A 17,510-nucleotide genomic window follows, 5' to 3' on the forward strand; every position below is an offset into this window, starting at 1 on the left:
CCCCCCCCCCACCCACACACACACACAAACACAATGCAGGCCCTCCTGTAGACTCTAATAGTAGATGTTAACAGGGTTATGGCCGTCCTTGTTAGCGTGTTAGGCCACAGCAAGTAAATTTTATGGATGAATAAAGATTAACACAAAAACTCTAACGGTCCCAAAAGTGACTGTATTCCCCCTCATCCTTGTTCATGACACGGGTAAATTTCCCGGTCCACATAGCCTCTCTAACAAAATGTGTACATCTATTGTCCTCTCTGTCTATTACTCTGGTCCGGTGCCAGTCTATTTCACATTTATTTCTCATAAGGCCATGTTGATTTGATTATATGGATGACATCCTCCGGGAGCCCCAAAACTGATGCGCGCGTGCGAATAAAAAAAAGTTTTGCAAAAAAAAAGTTCTTTTCATTATGAAATCTACATGGTCATGTGGGTTGAGCAAATGGCACAGAATATGGTTTGGCGAATAATCTAGTCTTCAAGTTCATTTCTTTACAATTTCGTCGTTTTTCGTTTGATTTTGGCATTCTACGACATTGGTATAGTTTTTATTAATTTTTTTGCAACTTATGGTATATTTTTGCTCATTTTGCAACTGTTTTGTACGATTTACTGTATGGTTGAATTTTTTTTTTTTTTGTAAACGGCCGAAAATTCATGCGCGCGCGGATGTCATCCATATAATCAAATCAACATGGCCTAATGTGGTCTGTCAGTGCTGATTTGATCAAGTTCTCTCGAGTGTCTTCCATTCAGTACAACTGAATTTCTACTTCATGTGTGCATTGCTTCGGGAAGCCTCCACATCTTCCTATTCGTCCCTTCTCTATATAGATTTCAGTTATATAGCATTGGAGCCATGCTGTATCGAATGCTTTCCTTGTGTCCAGGAAACATCCATACACTCTCCTTCCTCTCTCTTTGACTTTGTAGAGGTTCCAGACTTCCTGGACAATAAAGGCTGTCTTTATATTACGATCATGCCTGTACCCGGGAGGGGGTCTCTTTATGGCTTCAGAAACACCGCGCAATGGTGTGATGGAGACATATTGTTTTTCCTTATGTATGTCTCTTCTCGTCAGCTTCCCCCTTCTTCTCCTCCTGACATTTCTTTAAACGGATTCAATTTCTTCATTTTGTTACTAAATGACCTGAAATTCAGTATGGCCTTTATTTCCTTTATACAGGCTTTTTGAATCACGGTGGTCAAATCTGGGCTGCAAAGTTCCCACATTTCATAGAACTCGAACTCCATTGTGTTCGATCTGGGCAATTTGAATCGAACCCGCGTTCCGTTTCGGGGTCACCTGCGGTCATTTACAATAAAACGACAAAACAATCCTCTCTGCCCCCGTGCCTTGCAACAGATAAAAAAACAACACTTTTCTATAAATACAAACAGTTTCCTGGACATTACATGTCTGCTATCATTTTTTGTAGACATGTAACATGTAGCGAAGCTACTGTCGTATCCTTGGGTGACCTTGAATACTGTAATGATTCTTTACGCCAGTACGAATAACACAATGCATACTTTTGGTCGACATGACATGTTTGCAAACCTCTTTTAAACCTGCAAACATGGAGAGTCAAGCATACCCCATTCACGGCTCAAAATGACCGTAACGGTATGTCCCGAAAATCGTGTTTTAGGGATTTTTTTAAAAATGACCGTAATTTTGAATGATGGGTAATTTAGTGCAAAAGAATTTAAGAAAAATGCAATTTTTTTCACCAATATGTCGACAAAAACTAGACTTCAAATCAGAAATTAAAAAAGTCCTAAAACACGATTTTTGATCTTATTCCTAGTCGTCGAAAAATATAAATATCGGGGATCTGGGGTGATATACGTAGCCAGGTTTAAATGATGTTTGCTTAAAAACATGACATGACTTGTGCTTGGATACCCGAAAATAATCGTCTTTCTTAGCGAAATTTTGAAAAATCAAAGATTTAACATAAACAGCTGATTTTAAAAGGATGTTAAGACGATAATTTCATTTTAATTTGACGAAATTTACCATTAAATTCTTTTTGTTTATTTTCAAGTGTTTTACGTGTAGTCCAAAACATGCCAAAATAGAGTCTTTTAACCCGATACTTTTTCGAAAGAATGCCGTAGTGACAGACCGCCGTGAATACAATTGGAACCGCATACTTCCCTATGATGTAACAATGCCTAGTATGTATGTCACAATTACACTACGTTCCGGAATGCATTGTAAACAGTAAAAACTAGCTTAAGTGCACTGTGAACGATGTATCACCTTTAGTGCACTATGCACCAAGTAACATCTAGCGTCAGTACACAGTAAACCAGTCAGAATTTCCCTGATGAAGATGACAGACGGTCATCGAAACGTCGGCTCGTGAAAAATAAATGGTTGTGATCAAAGAACTTTGCTATTCATGCTTTTAGAATAGTTTGAATTGTTTTCTTTGGGGGGGGGGCATTTTCCGACAAAATCTGTACACAATGTTGTGTCCCTGGACCTGGGTGACTCATAGCAATAGAATGCAGAGCAAGAGCCAATAGTCATGCACCTGTTTTACTGTAGCAATGGCAATTTACATTGTACTAAAGCTGATTTATAGTCTATGATTCCTCGTGCATCTAAACTTGGCTCAATTGGTAAGCGACTTAACATTTTCCACTCACAAAGTTAGGAGGTCAAGGGCTTAAGTCCAGGGATTCTTAAAAACTTTTATCTTTTTTTAGTTGATAGTTAGATATTATTGCTATGTAAAGAAAGTAAATGTTTACTTTTTCTTGTTTTTGCCCATTTTTATTCATTTTTTTAATTTAAAACCTTTTCATTCCATACCCAACAGTCCCAGTGACAGGTTTGGTAATCTTGGCCGGTAGGCTTCAATACTCTTTCAGTGATGTCGAGCTGTGTCATTGAGGCGGGGTAACACTCTTTTAATAATCTATAGAATTAGCACAAATGCCCAAATTTATGTATGCAATAACGTAATAAGTAATGAAATACGCCCAAATTTTGCGTTGCGTTTTATTGAAAAACTCACGCTTTTAAACATTTTTGTCTTTCGCAGCCACTATGTGCGTTCCTTCCGTCCTTCCGCGTGGTTCTATGATAGCGAGGCATTGCTCCATGCAGATCCGATGTTGATGCCAAGCCCATACAAGCATATGTGGCATACGAATCAGGTAGAGACGAATGTAGTGCTTAGTTTATGTATTGGTTTTACAACTAACTAACAAAATTAACATTATCAGCAAACTACCATCAAGGTGATACAGTTTTAATGATGCAAGTAGAGGTAGACTTTTCTACCTTTAAAACAATATCTTCAAGCTCATTACAACTTTGCATACACAAGCTAAGCGAAACGCCAGCTTTTTCAAAAGTATTTCTTGTTTAAAATATGCTAAAAAGCTCTAAACCTGAATCCCCACATACAAGTTGTTTTCTTCCTTCATTGTTAACCATAGTTCTTATCGCCATAATGTTCATATGGGATCCAGGCTGACTGACTCACACTATTGCATGCAGAAACATGATAAAATGATAGGGAGCTTTCTAGACGTACTCTGTCTCTTTATCAACCCGATTCAGGTCTCGTCAAGAAGGTGACTCTAATAGTACATCTCGGTTCATTTCCACTGTTTGAAAACACCACAAGTCTTTCCTGGTTAGATACGTAAGTCTTTCCTGGTTAGATATGAAATTAACTTAGATATATACGTTGTCTCCTTTATATGCTCCATACAATAGACTATATATATATATATCACATTAGTATAAAAGGCGATATATGCCAATTATACGAATATGAGATATATTATTTTGACAAAATATTTATACCTAAACACACAATGAAAGTTCAGCTATGCTGGAGAGCTTTCAAGACGTACTCTGTCTCTTTATCAACCCGACTCAGGTCTCGTCTTGGAGTTCTCTTGTCACGTGACTTGATGGGATAATCACGTGACAAGAGACAGTCATATACAGGTTTTAGTTATAGGTTTTAAATATATTCTTGGTTATAATTACAATAATTACACAAACGCTACTTGTTATCCTAACGCAAAATTATGTACAGATCAAGAAAAAGTAGTCTACATGTAATAGATGGACAAATTCTTTTCCCCGGTTTTTCCCTATTGGTCTCAAGACTAACCCTATCTGATAGCCACCGAACACGATGGTCAGATTTGGGCCCAAAGTCCCACTCCGCTACTATGGAGATCGAATCCCCCGAACCCGCGAATCTTGTTCGATATGACGTCATTCGAATAGAGTGGGCGTTCGATCTGGGGTTACCCGCGGTCATTTACAGTAAAGCCGCTACAACCGGCTACTTCAAGCCCTTTTTTACTTGAAAACCACGGAACAAGAAAAATCCACCTTTCCACAAATATGAACCGTTTTCAAAACATTACATCTATGCCGTGATTTTATTGTGGATATGTAACATGTAACGAAGCTACTGCCGTCATCGTGGGTGACCTTGAAGGTCAGAATTCTTGTTGACGCTGTTATAAAATCCAGGTCCCCATATCCAAGTGGCACAGCATGCGTGCAAACATGGTATTTTAACCATTCCCAAAAATCGCTCAAATTACCTCATTGAGGGCTTGTTTGGAAGAGGAACGATTTCCGCAGATTTCTGTCTTAGGGATTTTTTAAATATGGCCGCGATTATGAATTATCGGTATTTAAAGTTAAAACACTGCGTTTTTAGCTCTTCTTTTGACTGTAAGTCGAGTTTTAGTTAAAAAATAAAAAAATCCTAAGACAGAAAGTTTAAATTTACTGTAATATTTCTAAAAATCCAAAAATCTAACCTTTTTTAAATTTTCGGGGCCTCTTAAAATCAGTTGTTTGGTTCTCGTGAACCCTTTTTGAAATCCGAAATTGATCTCATTTGGAAGCAAATGTACACAAAGTGGAGCAAAGGCAGTGCAAGAATAACATTTGAGGTAAACAAAATCACTTATTACATTTCATTTTGACGAGTATTTACTCTCCAATTACTTTTGTTTATTTTCAAATTTTACCCGTTGCCCCCGGGCCGGCCTGGGACTCCCGCGCGGCCACGTTCGAACACGTTCTGTAACCCGATACCTCCCTAGTAATGCGACTTTTAGCCTAGCAACCGACCGCCGTGGAATTAGTTTGGCAGCTCCGGCTGTGTATAAATGTCCTCTGAGCTGAATAGATAACAGATGAATGTATGAATAGATAAAAGTAGATGCAATTGTTACAGTCAAGTTGTGTTTCGTTCTGCTTACCTTACACCAATTCTACAAAGTGTCACAGACAGGTCATTTCTTTGAAGGCTCTGATGAACCAAGAGTTTACAGATAGAATATTTAATCTAAGATATGAGGTGCAAGATACTGCCGGGAAGGCGACTCTAGTAGTACATCTCGGTTCATTTCCACTCTTTGAAAACACCACAAGTCTTTCCTGGTTAGATATGTAAATTAACTTAGAAATATACGTTGTCTCGTTTATATGCTCCATACGATAGACTATATATCACATTTGCATAGAAGGCGATATATGCCAATTATACGAATATGAGATATATTCTTGTGACAAAATACTTATACCTAAACACACAACGAAAGTTCAGCTATGCTGGGGAGCTTTCGAAACTCTGTCTCTTTATCAACCCGATTCAGGTCTCGTCTTGGAGTTCTCTTGTCACGTGACTTGATGGGATAATCACGTGACAAGAGACCGTCATATACAGGTTTTAGTTATAGGTTTTAAATATATTCTTGGTTATAATTACAATAATTACACAAACGCTACTTGTTATCCTAACGCAAAATTATGTACAGATCAAGAAAAAGTAGTCTACATGTAATAGATGGACAAATTCTTTTCCCCGGTTTTTCCCTATTGGTCTCAAGACTAACCCTATCTGATAGTTTGGCAGCTCCGGCTGTGTATAAATGTCCTCTGAGCTGATAACAGATGAATGTATGAATAGATAAAAGTAGATGCAATTGTTACAGTCAAATTGTGTTTCGTTCTGTTTACACAGGGAACCTATACTTACAAAGTGTTACGAACAGGTCATTTCTTTGAAGGCTCTGATGAGCCAAGAGTTTACAGATAGAATATGCAATCTAAGATATGAGGTGCAAGATACTGCCAAGAAGGCGACTCTAATAGTACATCTCGGTTCATTTCCACTCTTTGAAAACACCACAAGTCTTTCCTGGTTAGATACGTAAATTAACTTAGATATGTACGTTGTCTCCTTTATATGCTCCATACGAACTATAAGCCCCATTGCACACATTCACCTTCGTATGGTATTGATCACACTAAAGATGCAAATGTAGTATGTATGTTCCACCAGTGGGGTTACTACCTTACTAAAGTTCTAAAAGGACTACAGCCCTTGTAAGGGCATGTCCTGGCTGCACATGCATGTTACTTAAAGCTGAATCAATGCATAATAATCAAGTCGCACTTTTTTTGGTTGTGTTAAGGCACGTTTACACAAGTGTAATTTACTTGCCCAGATACATGGTCATGGGCACGGCCACGGCAATGCTGATGACGTACATGACAAGGCAGAGCCTGTCCAGGACCTTAGCCAGCAGGGTGTAGTCAGACACCTCCTGCTCGTTCTTCATGGCCTCGGCCTGCTCCTCCATGTTACGGGAGGCGGAGGACACAGGAACTTCCAGGCGAGAGACAGCGGCCTCCAGGCGCGTGGGTGGCGCGGACGGCTGACGGGCTGTCTCGCGGACATCAGCCGGGATTTGCACGTCGACCACCGCCTTGGCATCGGCAGGGGAGACGCGGTTGGTCCGCTCAGGCCAGGCCAGCTTCTTGCTGCTGGGACCAGTCTCTCCATTGTCGCTTGCAACCTTCTTCTCTGTCAGATCTCCGAGCAGTAGGCACCTTTTAATTAACAAACACCACCAAGAAAAAATGAGGTCGATGTTTCTTTCTGATACATACGTTCACTCCCATATTAATAGGCATGTCCAAACGTTCAGATTACTTCATGTTCAAAATAGAAGCAATGAACAAAATGTTAAAATGTTACCAAGGTTGATACTTTAAAAATCAGACTGAATCTACAAAGAATCATCATCTACAAAGAAATATACAAAATCTACAAAGAAACGAGCCTAAAATACATGCTAATTTGCAGCTTGGAAGGGTAACAGATGCAGAAAAAGTTTTTAAAAGTATTAAGTTGCTAATTTGATTCCATCGTATAAAAATAGATAACGAATCTTTCCTGGTACGTTAAATTCATATCAGCCCAAACATGTAAAAGAGCCTAATAAACCTCCTTATAACTTAAAAACGAAACAACAATAAAGATGTATATGAGTTTCACTTGAAGGGCATTTGTCTATTTCTGTACATTTCTTTTCGGTCTAACCTGAGCTAGTGTTACGAATAGTACATACTTTGCCATGTAACGGAGAAAGAAGGTCTTCGCCATTGGAGACAGGCTCCCCTGCCTGTCATGAATGGTGATGATGGCCATGGTGAAGAAGAGGAAAAGTCCCATCAGCGCCATGCACACGACGATCAGCGAGGCTGTAACAGCATCCGTGGTTAACAATTATCGACATGTTCCGGGAATATTTACCATGGTTATTAGTTACCGACATGTTCCGGGAATATTTATCACGGTTAACAGTTACCCTAAGCAACCTCAACACAAAATACTAATGAAATCCAATGAGGACTGTAAATCTGTTTTGCTAAGACTACACCCGCTCTCGAACCACTACTTATAGATGGACGGACACTAGCGACAGTTGTTCACATCAAATTACTCGGTGTGAAAATACAGATGATCCCCGTAGCAAACAGAAAACTGTTCCGTTATCATCGTTGTAAATTATTAATTCAGAATTAGTGTCTGTACGAAGATAAAATTTTAGGTTTCAAGAATCACCCATTGATTTTCGCTTTAAGTTTTTTTCTTAACGGAGTCCGGCCTGGCCATGAGGAAGGTATCTAAGGGTTTACTTAATGTCGACCAGATAAATTCTACGTACTTGGGTTAAAATGTACAGGTGGCAGAAAACCAGATGAATGGAATCAAGAAGGCATTTTACTTTCCAAGTAGTTTAAAATTCTAAACTAATGAAAACATTTACAACATGGTCGCATCTATATGTTTACTCACCGAAAAATGGCAGCGCCCCCTTGACAGGAAGCACATCCGTCACGAACACGAGAGACACGACCACGGAGAGTTGAATGGTCACTCCGAACGAGATCCGGTCCCCCCCTGTCCAGTGGCATGACGAATGTGATGACCATCAGCGCCACCAGGATGACACAGGGTCCAACAGTAGTGGCGATGTGGAACAGCGGGATCCTCTCCAGCTGAACAGTGAAGCACGCCTCCGTCTTGTCTTTTGCGAAGAACATGTCCTTCCGGTACCATTCGCCCTCCAGTTGTTGGTTAGACAGGACACCACAGGGACTGCCATCTTGGCATTCTGTGTTCGACAAATCATTGCAATAAACTATCAGCAAAATAGTTAACTTTTTCATGACAAGGGTAGCCAAAAAGTATGCAGAAAAAATCAGATTTTATACTGACAAGAATCCGATTTTCCTTAATTTTTACATTGAATATGGGAAAGAACATATATCAAAACCATAATATAATCACTAAAATATCATCATCATTAATATCATCATTGGTAAACAGTGATCAAAATATTTCTGGATGTTCAAGGAATGTCAACCGTGACAAACAGCTGCCAGATCGCTCCGATAAAATATTATATTTAATTTACATCATTTTTATTTATTGATTTATATTCATAAGAATTATTTTGATATCGACATCTTTTTTTAAAAAATACTTCCAATTTCATACCGATGGTTGCAGAAAATGCAGCAAAGCAGATGTTGCATTCCATGGTGTCTGCAGGGAAGTAGAAGGGGTCCGCATCACACACGGTGGTGGTCAGGGTTTCTACCCTCCAGGTTACCTGACCATTGCTACTGATCCAGACCGGAACGATTTTTGGTAGGCCTTGGTATAAAGGATTGGCACTGTGGAGTAATCAGAAGTTTTTTTTTACAAGTTAATTTACTGGTAAGATAACCATCATCTAGTGTCAAACTGATTAAACCATTCCTAGCATTGTATCCCAGTGTCAACAAAAATATTGTCGGTCATTTTGTTAGTTATATTTTAAGGTAATTGTGTAATGTTTGGCACTACAGGATCATCTTTATTTAACGGGTACTTTAAATGACATACAAGACTTAAAATCAGTGTAATATTATTTTCATTAGTTTTCTTACAAGTAAAATGCTATTTTCTGCAGTTCAGGACATTTAAAAAGACAAAAGATCAGGCATGGTTCATTTTCGATTCAATGATAATAGTTTTAGAAGACACTACATACTTCCCCTTCAGAGTAAGTGTAGGGGTCCAGATGCTGCTGCCAGGGACGCTGATAGTCTCGATGTTGTCGTAGTACTTTGGATCCCATCTCAGTCGGCTGTCCTGCCATGTCTGGAGTAACAAGAAACAAATTATTACTGTGTAGGTTACAGCAAAGAATTATACAGCAAAATTATAGCAAAATTATGATGATGATAGAAAAACACATAAACATCGTAATAAAAACGAGACATGATTATATGAATGCGATATTATTCTAAGTGTACAGATATTTGATAACTACGTGGACTTACGAAATGGATGACGACAGAGGCAACCAGCTGCTCCTTCTTTTCCTCCTGAAAGATAAGTTACAGCATCGGTCAGTTATGTTTTGCTCCCTCCACGAACTGTCTATTTGTCATAAACCAACGAGGATTTGAAATGTGTTACAGATACTGAAACTCACCAAGTCGACGATCTGTTCTACAGATCCATTAAAGCTGATGACGGGTCGGATGTGGTTCTTAATCCGATTAGGGGTCTCGGTAGAGTTGCGGGTAGAGTTATCAGTGCCGGTAGGGTTCCCAGTGTCGCTAGAGTTGTCAGTGTCAGTAGGGTTGTCAGTGTTGGTAGGATTGTCGGTGTCGCGGACAACCCTATCGACACGAGGGTTGTCCGTGTCGGTAGGGTTGTCAGTGTTGGTAGGATTGTCGGTGTCGCGGACAACCCTAGCGACACTAGGGTTGCCCGTGTCGTTAGGGTTGTCAGTGTCGTTAGGGTTGTCAGTGTCGGTAGGGTTGTCAGTGTCGCTAGGGTTCTCAGGCTGGGTACGGTTCTCAGGCTCAGGTGCCAGGTTGAGATTGTTCACATCGAGCAGGTTGGCTTTCAGCCTATCCTCGAAATTCACTGAGGAAGAGACAATACATATTTTTCGTTAGGAAGACATATAATTTCCATCTATTGCAGTATGTTTCTAAATTGTTTATACAGGTCTACAGAACTGTATAAACAATTTAGAAACATACTGCAATAGATGGAAATTGAATGTTAATGTAACTAAAACCAAAGTTCTTATATTCGCGAAGGGAATACCAAACAAATGTCTAAATAAATTCTATATATACGGAAAGGAAATTAAAGTTACCGACAGCTACCCTTTTTTCGGTATACCTCTCACGTCTTTGGGCAAATTTAAAACCGCCAGAAAATATTTAAAAACTAAAGCAATGAGAGCGTTATTCAAACTTAAATCCCTTTTGTTTTCTGAAACTAACATTTCAATTCAGTTAGCAAAAAGCCTTTTCAACAAATTTGTGAAGCCGATTTTTCTATATGGATCCGAATTAACATGTTTCGACCAAACATCTAAAACACAAAAACTTAATGTTTCTACGCGTGTTTCAGAATCCACACCAAAAAAAAAATTTCTCCACTGTATTAGAGAAACTTGGTATAGAGGAAAACATTTCTGCTTCGGTTAGAAAGAGTTTAAGCTCCACTTGTGCCCACACATATGTGATTCATTTTGAAAGAAGGACAGATAAGGACATGATTTTTAATCTAGCGTCTCGTCTAAAATTAGAAAACGACAACTTTTCAATTGAAAATATACATCTTTCTCAACATATTCCAGAATTTGATGCCATCAAAATGAACTTTCAAAAATTTTTACTTTGATTTAATACAAAAGCATCAAATGATGGTGTTCGTGGAGAACTAGGAACCTTTTTAATAATAATAGATACTGAAATACAATTAATAAAATACTGGCATCGTTTTGTAAACTTGCCAGAAGACACCTTACTTCGTGAAGCATACGATGTTTTATATTCTGTTAAACACGATTGGCTTAACCACGTAAACGACATTCTGAATTACAATGGTCTTGGACAATTCTGGACAAACCCCGGATCATACCAAGTGAATACGATAACCAATCAATTACGATCCCGCCTTCATATATATATACAAAAATGGTATAATAATTCTATTAGTAACAACGCAAAATTTTCTGTTTATACCGCATTAAAGGAAAATTATGGACAAAAACAATACCTCTCAAGTATACCCAATCTAGATATCCGAAGAGCGATCACAAAATTAAGAATTAGTTGTCATAGATTAAACATAGAAATGGGTCGATACAAGAAAATACCAAATGACCAAAGGTTCTGTCATTTTGTCCAAACAAGATTGAAAATGAGCACCATTTTATAATGGATTGTACACTCTACAATGATAAGCTCCTATTGCTGTTCACCTTTCTTTCCGCTTGTTCAATTGATTTCAATACGTTAGATCCTATAGATAAATGCAACTACATTCTCAGGGGACATAACCAATACAGTGTTCAAATAGAAAAATACATTAAAGAATGTTTCGATCTTAGAGAACACATGTTAGAGAATAGTTAACCTTTATTGTTACATCATACATATAATCTGTATGTAAGATAACGTTATCCACACATGTATTTAGCTTTGTTAGATCTTTAGTTAAGTTGTAGAAGACCATACAAAAGTCTCTGTACTTTTTGTTGTGTCAATAAAGAATCTATATCAACAGATTTTTGAGATTGATCATGATGGTATATTTTGGCTTTACATTTTATATTAAAAGAAATCTAATAAAACTTTATAAGTTTGAATGTTGTTCATGCGTTCGATGTGTTTTGAATTAAAAATACTTTTGTGAATTATGACTATTGTTTATTTGTTTATTTAGGACCTTAACAAAGAAAGAATCCTAAAAAGGCACACATTTGCTCACCACATGCCGCGTACCAAAAATGGATCTGTCCCCCTCCCCACACACAGCCATTTCCAATACTCAATGTTATGGTCATTCTTGGAAGAATCATATTACGTAGTAACAAGTGGGCCCATGTTGCAGGTACATAAATTGCACCAGACATTATGTTAAATCTTTACAGATGACCCCCATAATCATAGGAAACTATGTCAATAAAGGTCAATGACCTTACCTACCACACTGCTGCATGTATCTGTAGCTAACTTGGTTGAAAGAATTTTTAAACCAAATTTAAAAAAAAAATGTTTAACTGGCAAGGTATATAAAAACATAGGTTATGTGACATATTTCCATTGATTTACAAATTAGTTCCCTCCTTTTTCCTGGCCAAAAGGACAAATATGTGCCACCACGCAGGTATTTTTTAACTAATTACTGAATAGCCAAATACGAACCACATAGATACAAACATGGCCACACCTGCTACTGTCTTTATGCTCATATTTGGACTTGGAGCTCCTGCCCCATGGTAACACATACTGCTATATAGGTTACCATTATATACATTACCAATGACATAGCCAAGAAGTCCAAATTAAATCATTCTAAAAGCCTGTATTATGAATATGACTAAAAAAACGTTGGGAGGGTGGCCGGTGATAAATAAAGATATTATAATATATAATTCATTTGAAGACTTGCCATGAAGAGGAGAAGAAAAAGTAGGAACATGAGGAAAACAATATATCTTCACTGCATCCCTACATGGTGAAACCATAATAAATGAAACATGACAGTGCAAAGGAGGTAGAAAGCTTAACTTTCTCGCTCTTAATCAATGTACATAACACTTGGAAGAATATTTAAAATAAAATATTATTGAATAGGTTTGGCAATAAGTAGGACTTACTTATTCTTCTAAACTGCATCAAATTAAATTGTGCAAGTGTAGAAAATGCAGGCGTACTCAGACCTAATAGTCATTCACCTGAACAACTGGGCTTGTTATCCTGCCAGAAGCCTCCTTCGACGCATCTCAGTTCGGTAGGATACCCGGGCTTTATGTAGTACCCCTCGTTGCAGGTGAAGGCGATCCTTTCTCCCACGTAGTAGAACCTCTTCATAGGGCTTCTATTGCCGTAGTCAGGAGGACCGATGTCCCAGCAGCTTCTAGTATCTGAGTTAGCATAGGCAATGGTAAGGTAAAGCAATCATTATTATGGAGAAAAGGACCAGAATTGAACTGTATAAAAAAGAGATCAAAGATTTGGCCTGGAGCAGAACAACACAGAGTTACCAGCTTCACAAACATTTCTAGATCACTCCTACGTATTTTGTTCTTGCATAAAAATAGTGTAAGGCACAGACACATGTGAGAGACTGAGAGGAATGCCTGTGACTTTGTTAGCACTATATTACTAATGAGTGAATATCGTCAGATTAGAGTTGTCTAGTATTTAAAATATCTGAGAAGCACGGACATAAATCTCGGGTGTGGTCTCGGGAACAAGGTATGGTTCTTACTGCAGGAAACGACGTCGCATTCCTGCTGGCTGCCATCTTCCACCAGACAAAATGGCCGCCCCAGACCGGTAGGGTTACGGCAGTAGTTGTTATCCATGTTGGCCCAGGGGTACGCGGCTGGGTAGAACCCTTCCTGCGCAGCGGACCACTTCACACACTCTGCCCCGGACTTGGCTGTACTCCGTGTGCCGCGGTAGTTCATCCCGCCACCGTGGTAGCAAACTGAGGAGGAAAAACGGCCACAAATCAGCAATTTATCCTACAGGTAAACAAATAAATGCACCTCTAAATGCATGATTGTTCTTAAATACCAGGGAATGGGAACATGCCAAATGCTATAGCCAGCAGTCTATTTCTCTCTTTACCTTCGCCGTTCCTTGTCGCTGGTTCAGGGTTCCAACAACCGTGCTGTGGTGGTGGAAACAAGTCACAGGTAGGGAACTGCTTCTTCATCCGGGGATCAGCCATGTTGAGGACTTCCTCACACCACGAACGGCACGGTAGCAGTGGTTTGTTCCTAAGTACACAGGCAGATTTAGGAATATCAACATGAGGTTTTCTTACTTCTAAAACACACACCTGCCTACCTGCCTAAATGCCTAGGCCAGAACTGGCCCCTTGCACCTCTGCACTTTCTCCCTCCAGGCAGCACGGTCCTTAGCCTTTTGTGCTGCGACCTTGAGGGGCCATCCAGTGTCAGACACTATTTGGTCCCGCCATCTTTTGGGGGGTCTTCCTCTTGGTCTTGGGTTATTAAAATCCTGATGGTAGGCCCGGTATACAAATGAGTCTGGGGGTCTCCTCTGTACATGTCCGAACCACTTCAGTCTTCTTTTACGGATGTTATCAATAATTGTGCTCTCCACTTTAAGCATAGCGCGTATTTCCTCATTTCTTATATGGTCTCTCCTTGAGACCTTCAGGATAGCCCGTAGACATCTCATTTCAAATGCCAATAAGAGTTGTTCATCAATTTTTTTCAGTGTCCACGTCTCACAGGCATAGGTAGCTATTGGTAGCTATTTCGAAAACACACACAAAAAAATGCAATTTAAGCACAGACGTTTAATCATGACGATCAGTCAACCGCTCTTTTAGATAAAAAGAAATCGTCCTGCGGTTCCATAACAAGCTGATAGGGGGCCTTTACTCGCGTGACTTCTAAGCACAAGAGCTACCTTCCATCTAATGTTCATGACCCTAGAATGTCCCGATTGCGAAATATCAAGACCAGAAGTTCCGCTGCAGTACCAAGGGAAGCCACGAGGGACCCAAAATCCTATCATCTTTGGATTTAGTCACACCCTACCAACCCTGCAAGTATGAAACCAATCCTCCTGTCGTTCTTGAGTTATCTTGTTGACAAAAAATTCAATTCCCTGAATGCTTTACGTGGAATTCTTAGAATATTTTCACCTCAATCGCAGTACTATTTCAGCGGCTCCGCCCCTTAGACGTCGTCAAAAACATGATCAACGTAACGAAGTATGTTTACTCACATGCAAGAGGTCGCGTTGTCTGCATGACGAGACAAAGAGCAGGTAGTGTCGTTCTCTTTGGGTACAGCACATTGCGGGAAAATCACCGTAGATGCGAATTCCCGGAACTGGGGGTGTCGGTTCTGTCCGTTTGCGGACGAACTGTTGAGCAGCTCCACGACAGAGGAATTCTGTATCTCTTCAAACGTCGTCTGACCCAGCTGATTGGGTAACATTGTAAGTCTACCGCCGAGGTTGAAATCCACAGGAATCGGCAGGCACTCTGCATATTACAAAATAGCCATTGTACAATTCACATTCTTTAAACATCGACAGGAGGCACTGACAAAGATGTAAAAATGATCCATTAAGAATTCTGCCCGAAATGCAAGTTGAAATTTTTTTTGGCAGCATCAAGAAATCATCGGACTTTTACCATAATTCTATTCTTTTATTTCTATTTATTTTCCTGTTACTTTCAATTTTTTCAGCATTAAGGGCCACGACAAAACAAATAGTATAATCAACAGACTTTGGATGATGGGAGTTAATATTGTGAGAAAAGCATGACGGTAACAGGAGTAAATAATGCTCAATATCAAGACCTTCTTCCATTGAAAAGAAAATTGAATCTACAAGTAAGGTTATTGTACGAGCAACTGTATGTGCAGGTGAGAACTAAAAGGACTTTGTGAGAGCAGCTTACCACAACCGTCCTCGTCACTCCCGTCCGAACAGTCCGTCCTCCCGTCACACCGCCTCCAGGTCAGGGTGCAGGCATGTCCGTGTCCGCACCGGAAGTACCCGAGGGGGCAGCGGATCGCTGTGTAAGGAAACAGCCTGTTAGGTAGAACTGTAACATTTGCAATGTCACCGTAACATGGTCCAGCCCAAGTACTGATCGGGTTATTTTGACTATCAAGTTGATAGTGACCAGCCCCTCCAGCTTGTTCCGTCATATTGTTACATAATTTATTCCAACACCATATTGGTGACCAGCCGTCCCTGGAGGTCGGCCCTGCCACATTGCTACATCAATATAACCAAACAAAAAGGATCACTGTGAGACAGGAGGGACAACCGTGTGGTCCGAGTCATTGATAATAATTTGGAGTTGAAGGAGAGGAAACGGAACAAAATAATGTTACTAATTTGCGGAGGTAAAGTTGACATAATTTTGACATACCGTCCTTCCGCTGGCAGATGAAGTAGGATGCAGACGAGCACGGCGCGTCGTTCCATCCGGCCCCGAGGTGGTTGACACAGCCTTCTCCGTTACTGTTGGGTTCCCCCGGCTGCCACCCAGTCCAGTCTGCGGCTGGGCTGTATGGAGTCCCGTCTTCCCACGCCCACCCTCCCTCTCCGTTCTGATTGTTCAGGCCCAACCAGAAAGGAGAGTTGGGATCCACGGCGTTCTTGAGGTCCAACAAGAAGTCGTCCACTTCTCTGTCCTTCGGCATGGCGAGGAGCCCCCCGTCCGCTGCACACACCTGTCTGGCCTGACTGTAGGTTTTGTCTTGGTTGTATGCCTTGAAGCACGAACCCCCGTGAGCGTTGTAACCCATTGGACAACCTACAGAAATATTTAATCTTTTAAGCTTGTTAAAAATCAAATTCATACTATTTTAGGAAACTAGTTCATAACTGCATAGAGAACTGGTATCCTCCATACAATAACTCTCAGACTCGATTTCCTCTTCTCGACAAACCAGTCACTGTTAAACTCTCCCACTCCGACTCGACTGGAGCAATGTGATTTTAAATCGGTTCCCATTGACTGACAGGAACAGAAATTGGCACAGTATTAGGTCTTAACTGGACACCACGTTATGTACAATATGTACCAAAGACAACAATTGCTAATCTTAGGATGCGCTTCTTACACTTCTTCATTCGGACACAATGATACGTATATATATATACATATATATATATATTAGTGGTCGGACCCTGTTGCCTACAGAAAAGAGGTATAAAACCTGTCTGAATATGTACTTACCAGTGGTCACGCCAGGAGGCGCTGCCGTGGACAGGTAGATGCCGCCTGCCCATGCCAGACCCTCCACCAGGACAGTCTTGGTCAAGTCTGACTTGGATAACCTGGGGGATTGAAACAGAGCAACTTATTGTGTCTGTTCAAGTATGGATATATGTATTTATGCATATACCTAAATTATATCCATATGTATGTATGTAGGTATGTGTGTGTTTGTATGTATGTCTGTGTTTGCTTGTTTGTGTGTGTGTCTGTGTGTCTGTGTGTGTATGTCGGTGTTTGTTTGTGTGTGTCTGGGTGTGTATGTCTGTGTTTGTTTGTTTGTGTGTGTGTGTGTGTGCGCGCGTTTGTGTCTGTGTGTTTCTCTCTTTGTGTGCGTG

The 17,510-nt window shown here is 40.0% G+C and overlaps 1 protein-coding gene across 1 annotated transcript in view; it reads right to left on the reverse strand.

The window, feature by feature from the left end:
• Positions 1 to 5,975: 5,975 nt before the first annotated feature.
• The window catches only part of LOC109468072, a 28,765-nt gene continuing 17,230 nt past the window's right edge, over positions 5,976 to 17,510 (reverse strand). Inside the window, 16 exon segments of the mRNA XM_019766304.1 lie at positions 5,976 to 6,905; positions 7,427 to 7,559; positions 8,158 to 8,260; positions 8,262 to 8,476; positions 8,863 to 9,041; positions 9,401 to 9,510; positions 9,693 to 9,737; positions 9,848 to 10,029; positions 10,162 to 10,287; positions 13,121 to 13,309; positions 13,657 to 13,878; positions 14,022 to 14,173; positions 15,156 to 15,417; positions 15,841 to 15,957; positions 16,321 to 16,707; positions 17,134 to 17,234. Of these exon segments, the coding sequence (XP_019621863.1) occupies positions 6,509 to 6,905; positions 7,427 to 7,559; positions 8,158 to 8,260; positions 8,262 to 8,476; positions 8,863 to 9,041; positions 9,401 to 9,510; positions 9,693 to 9,737; positions 9,848 to 10,029; positions 10,162 to 10,287; positions 13,121 to 13,309; positions 13,657 to 13,878; positions 14,022 to 14,173; positions 15,156 to 15,417; positions 15,841 to 15,957; positions 16,321 to 16,707; positions 17,134 to 17,234 (2,920 nt within the window). The 3' untranslated portion in view covers positions 5,976 to 6,508.

The sequence above is a fragment of the Branchiostoma belcheri genome, unplaced genomic scaffold (genome assembly GCF_001625305.1).
Source record: "Branchiostoma belcheri isolate BF01 breed outbred unplaced genomic scaffold, Haploidv18h27 scaffold190, whole genome shotgun sequence".
Lineage (NCBI taxonomy): Eukaryota > Metazoa > Chordata > Leptocardii > Amphioxiformes > Branchiostomatidae > Branchiostoma > Branchiostoma belcheri.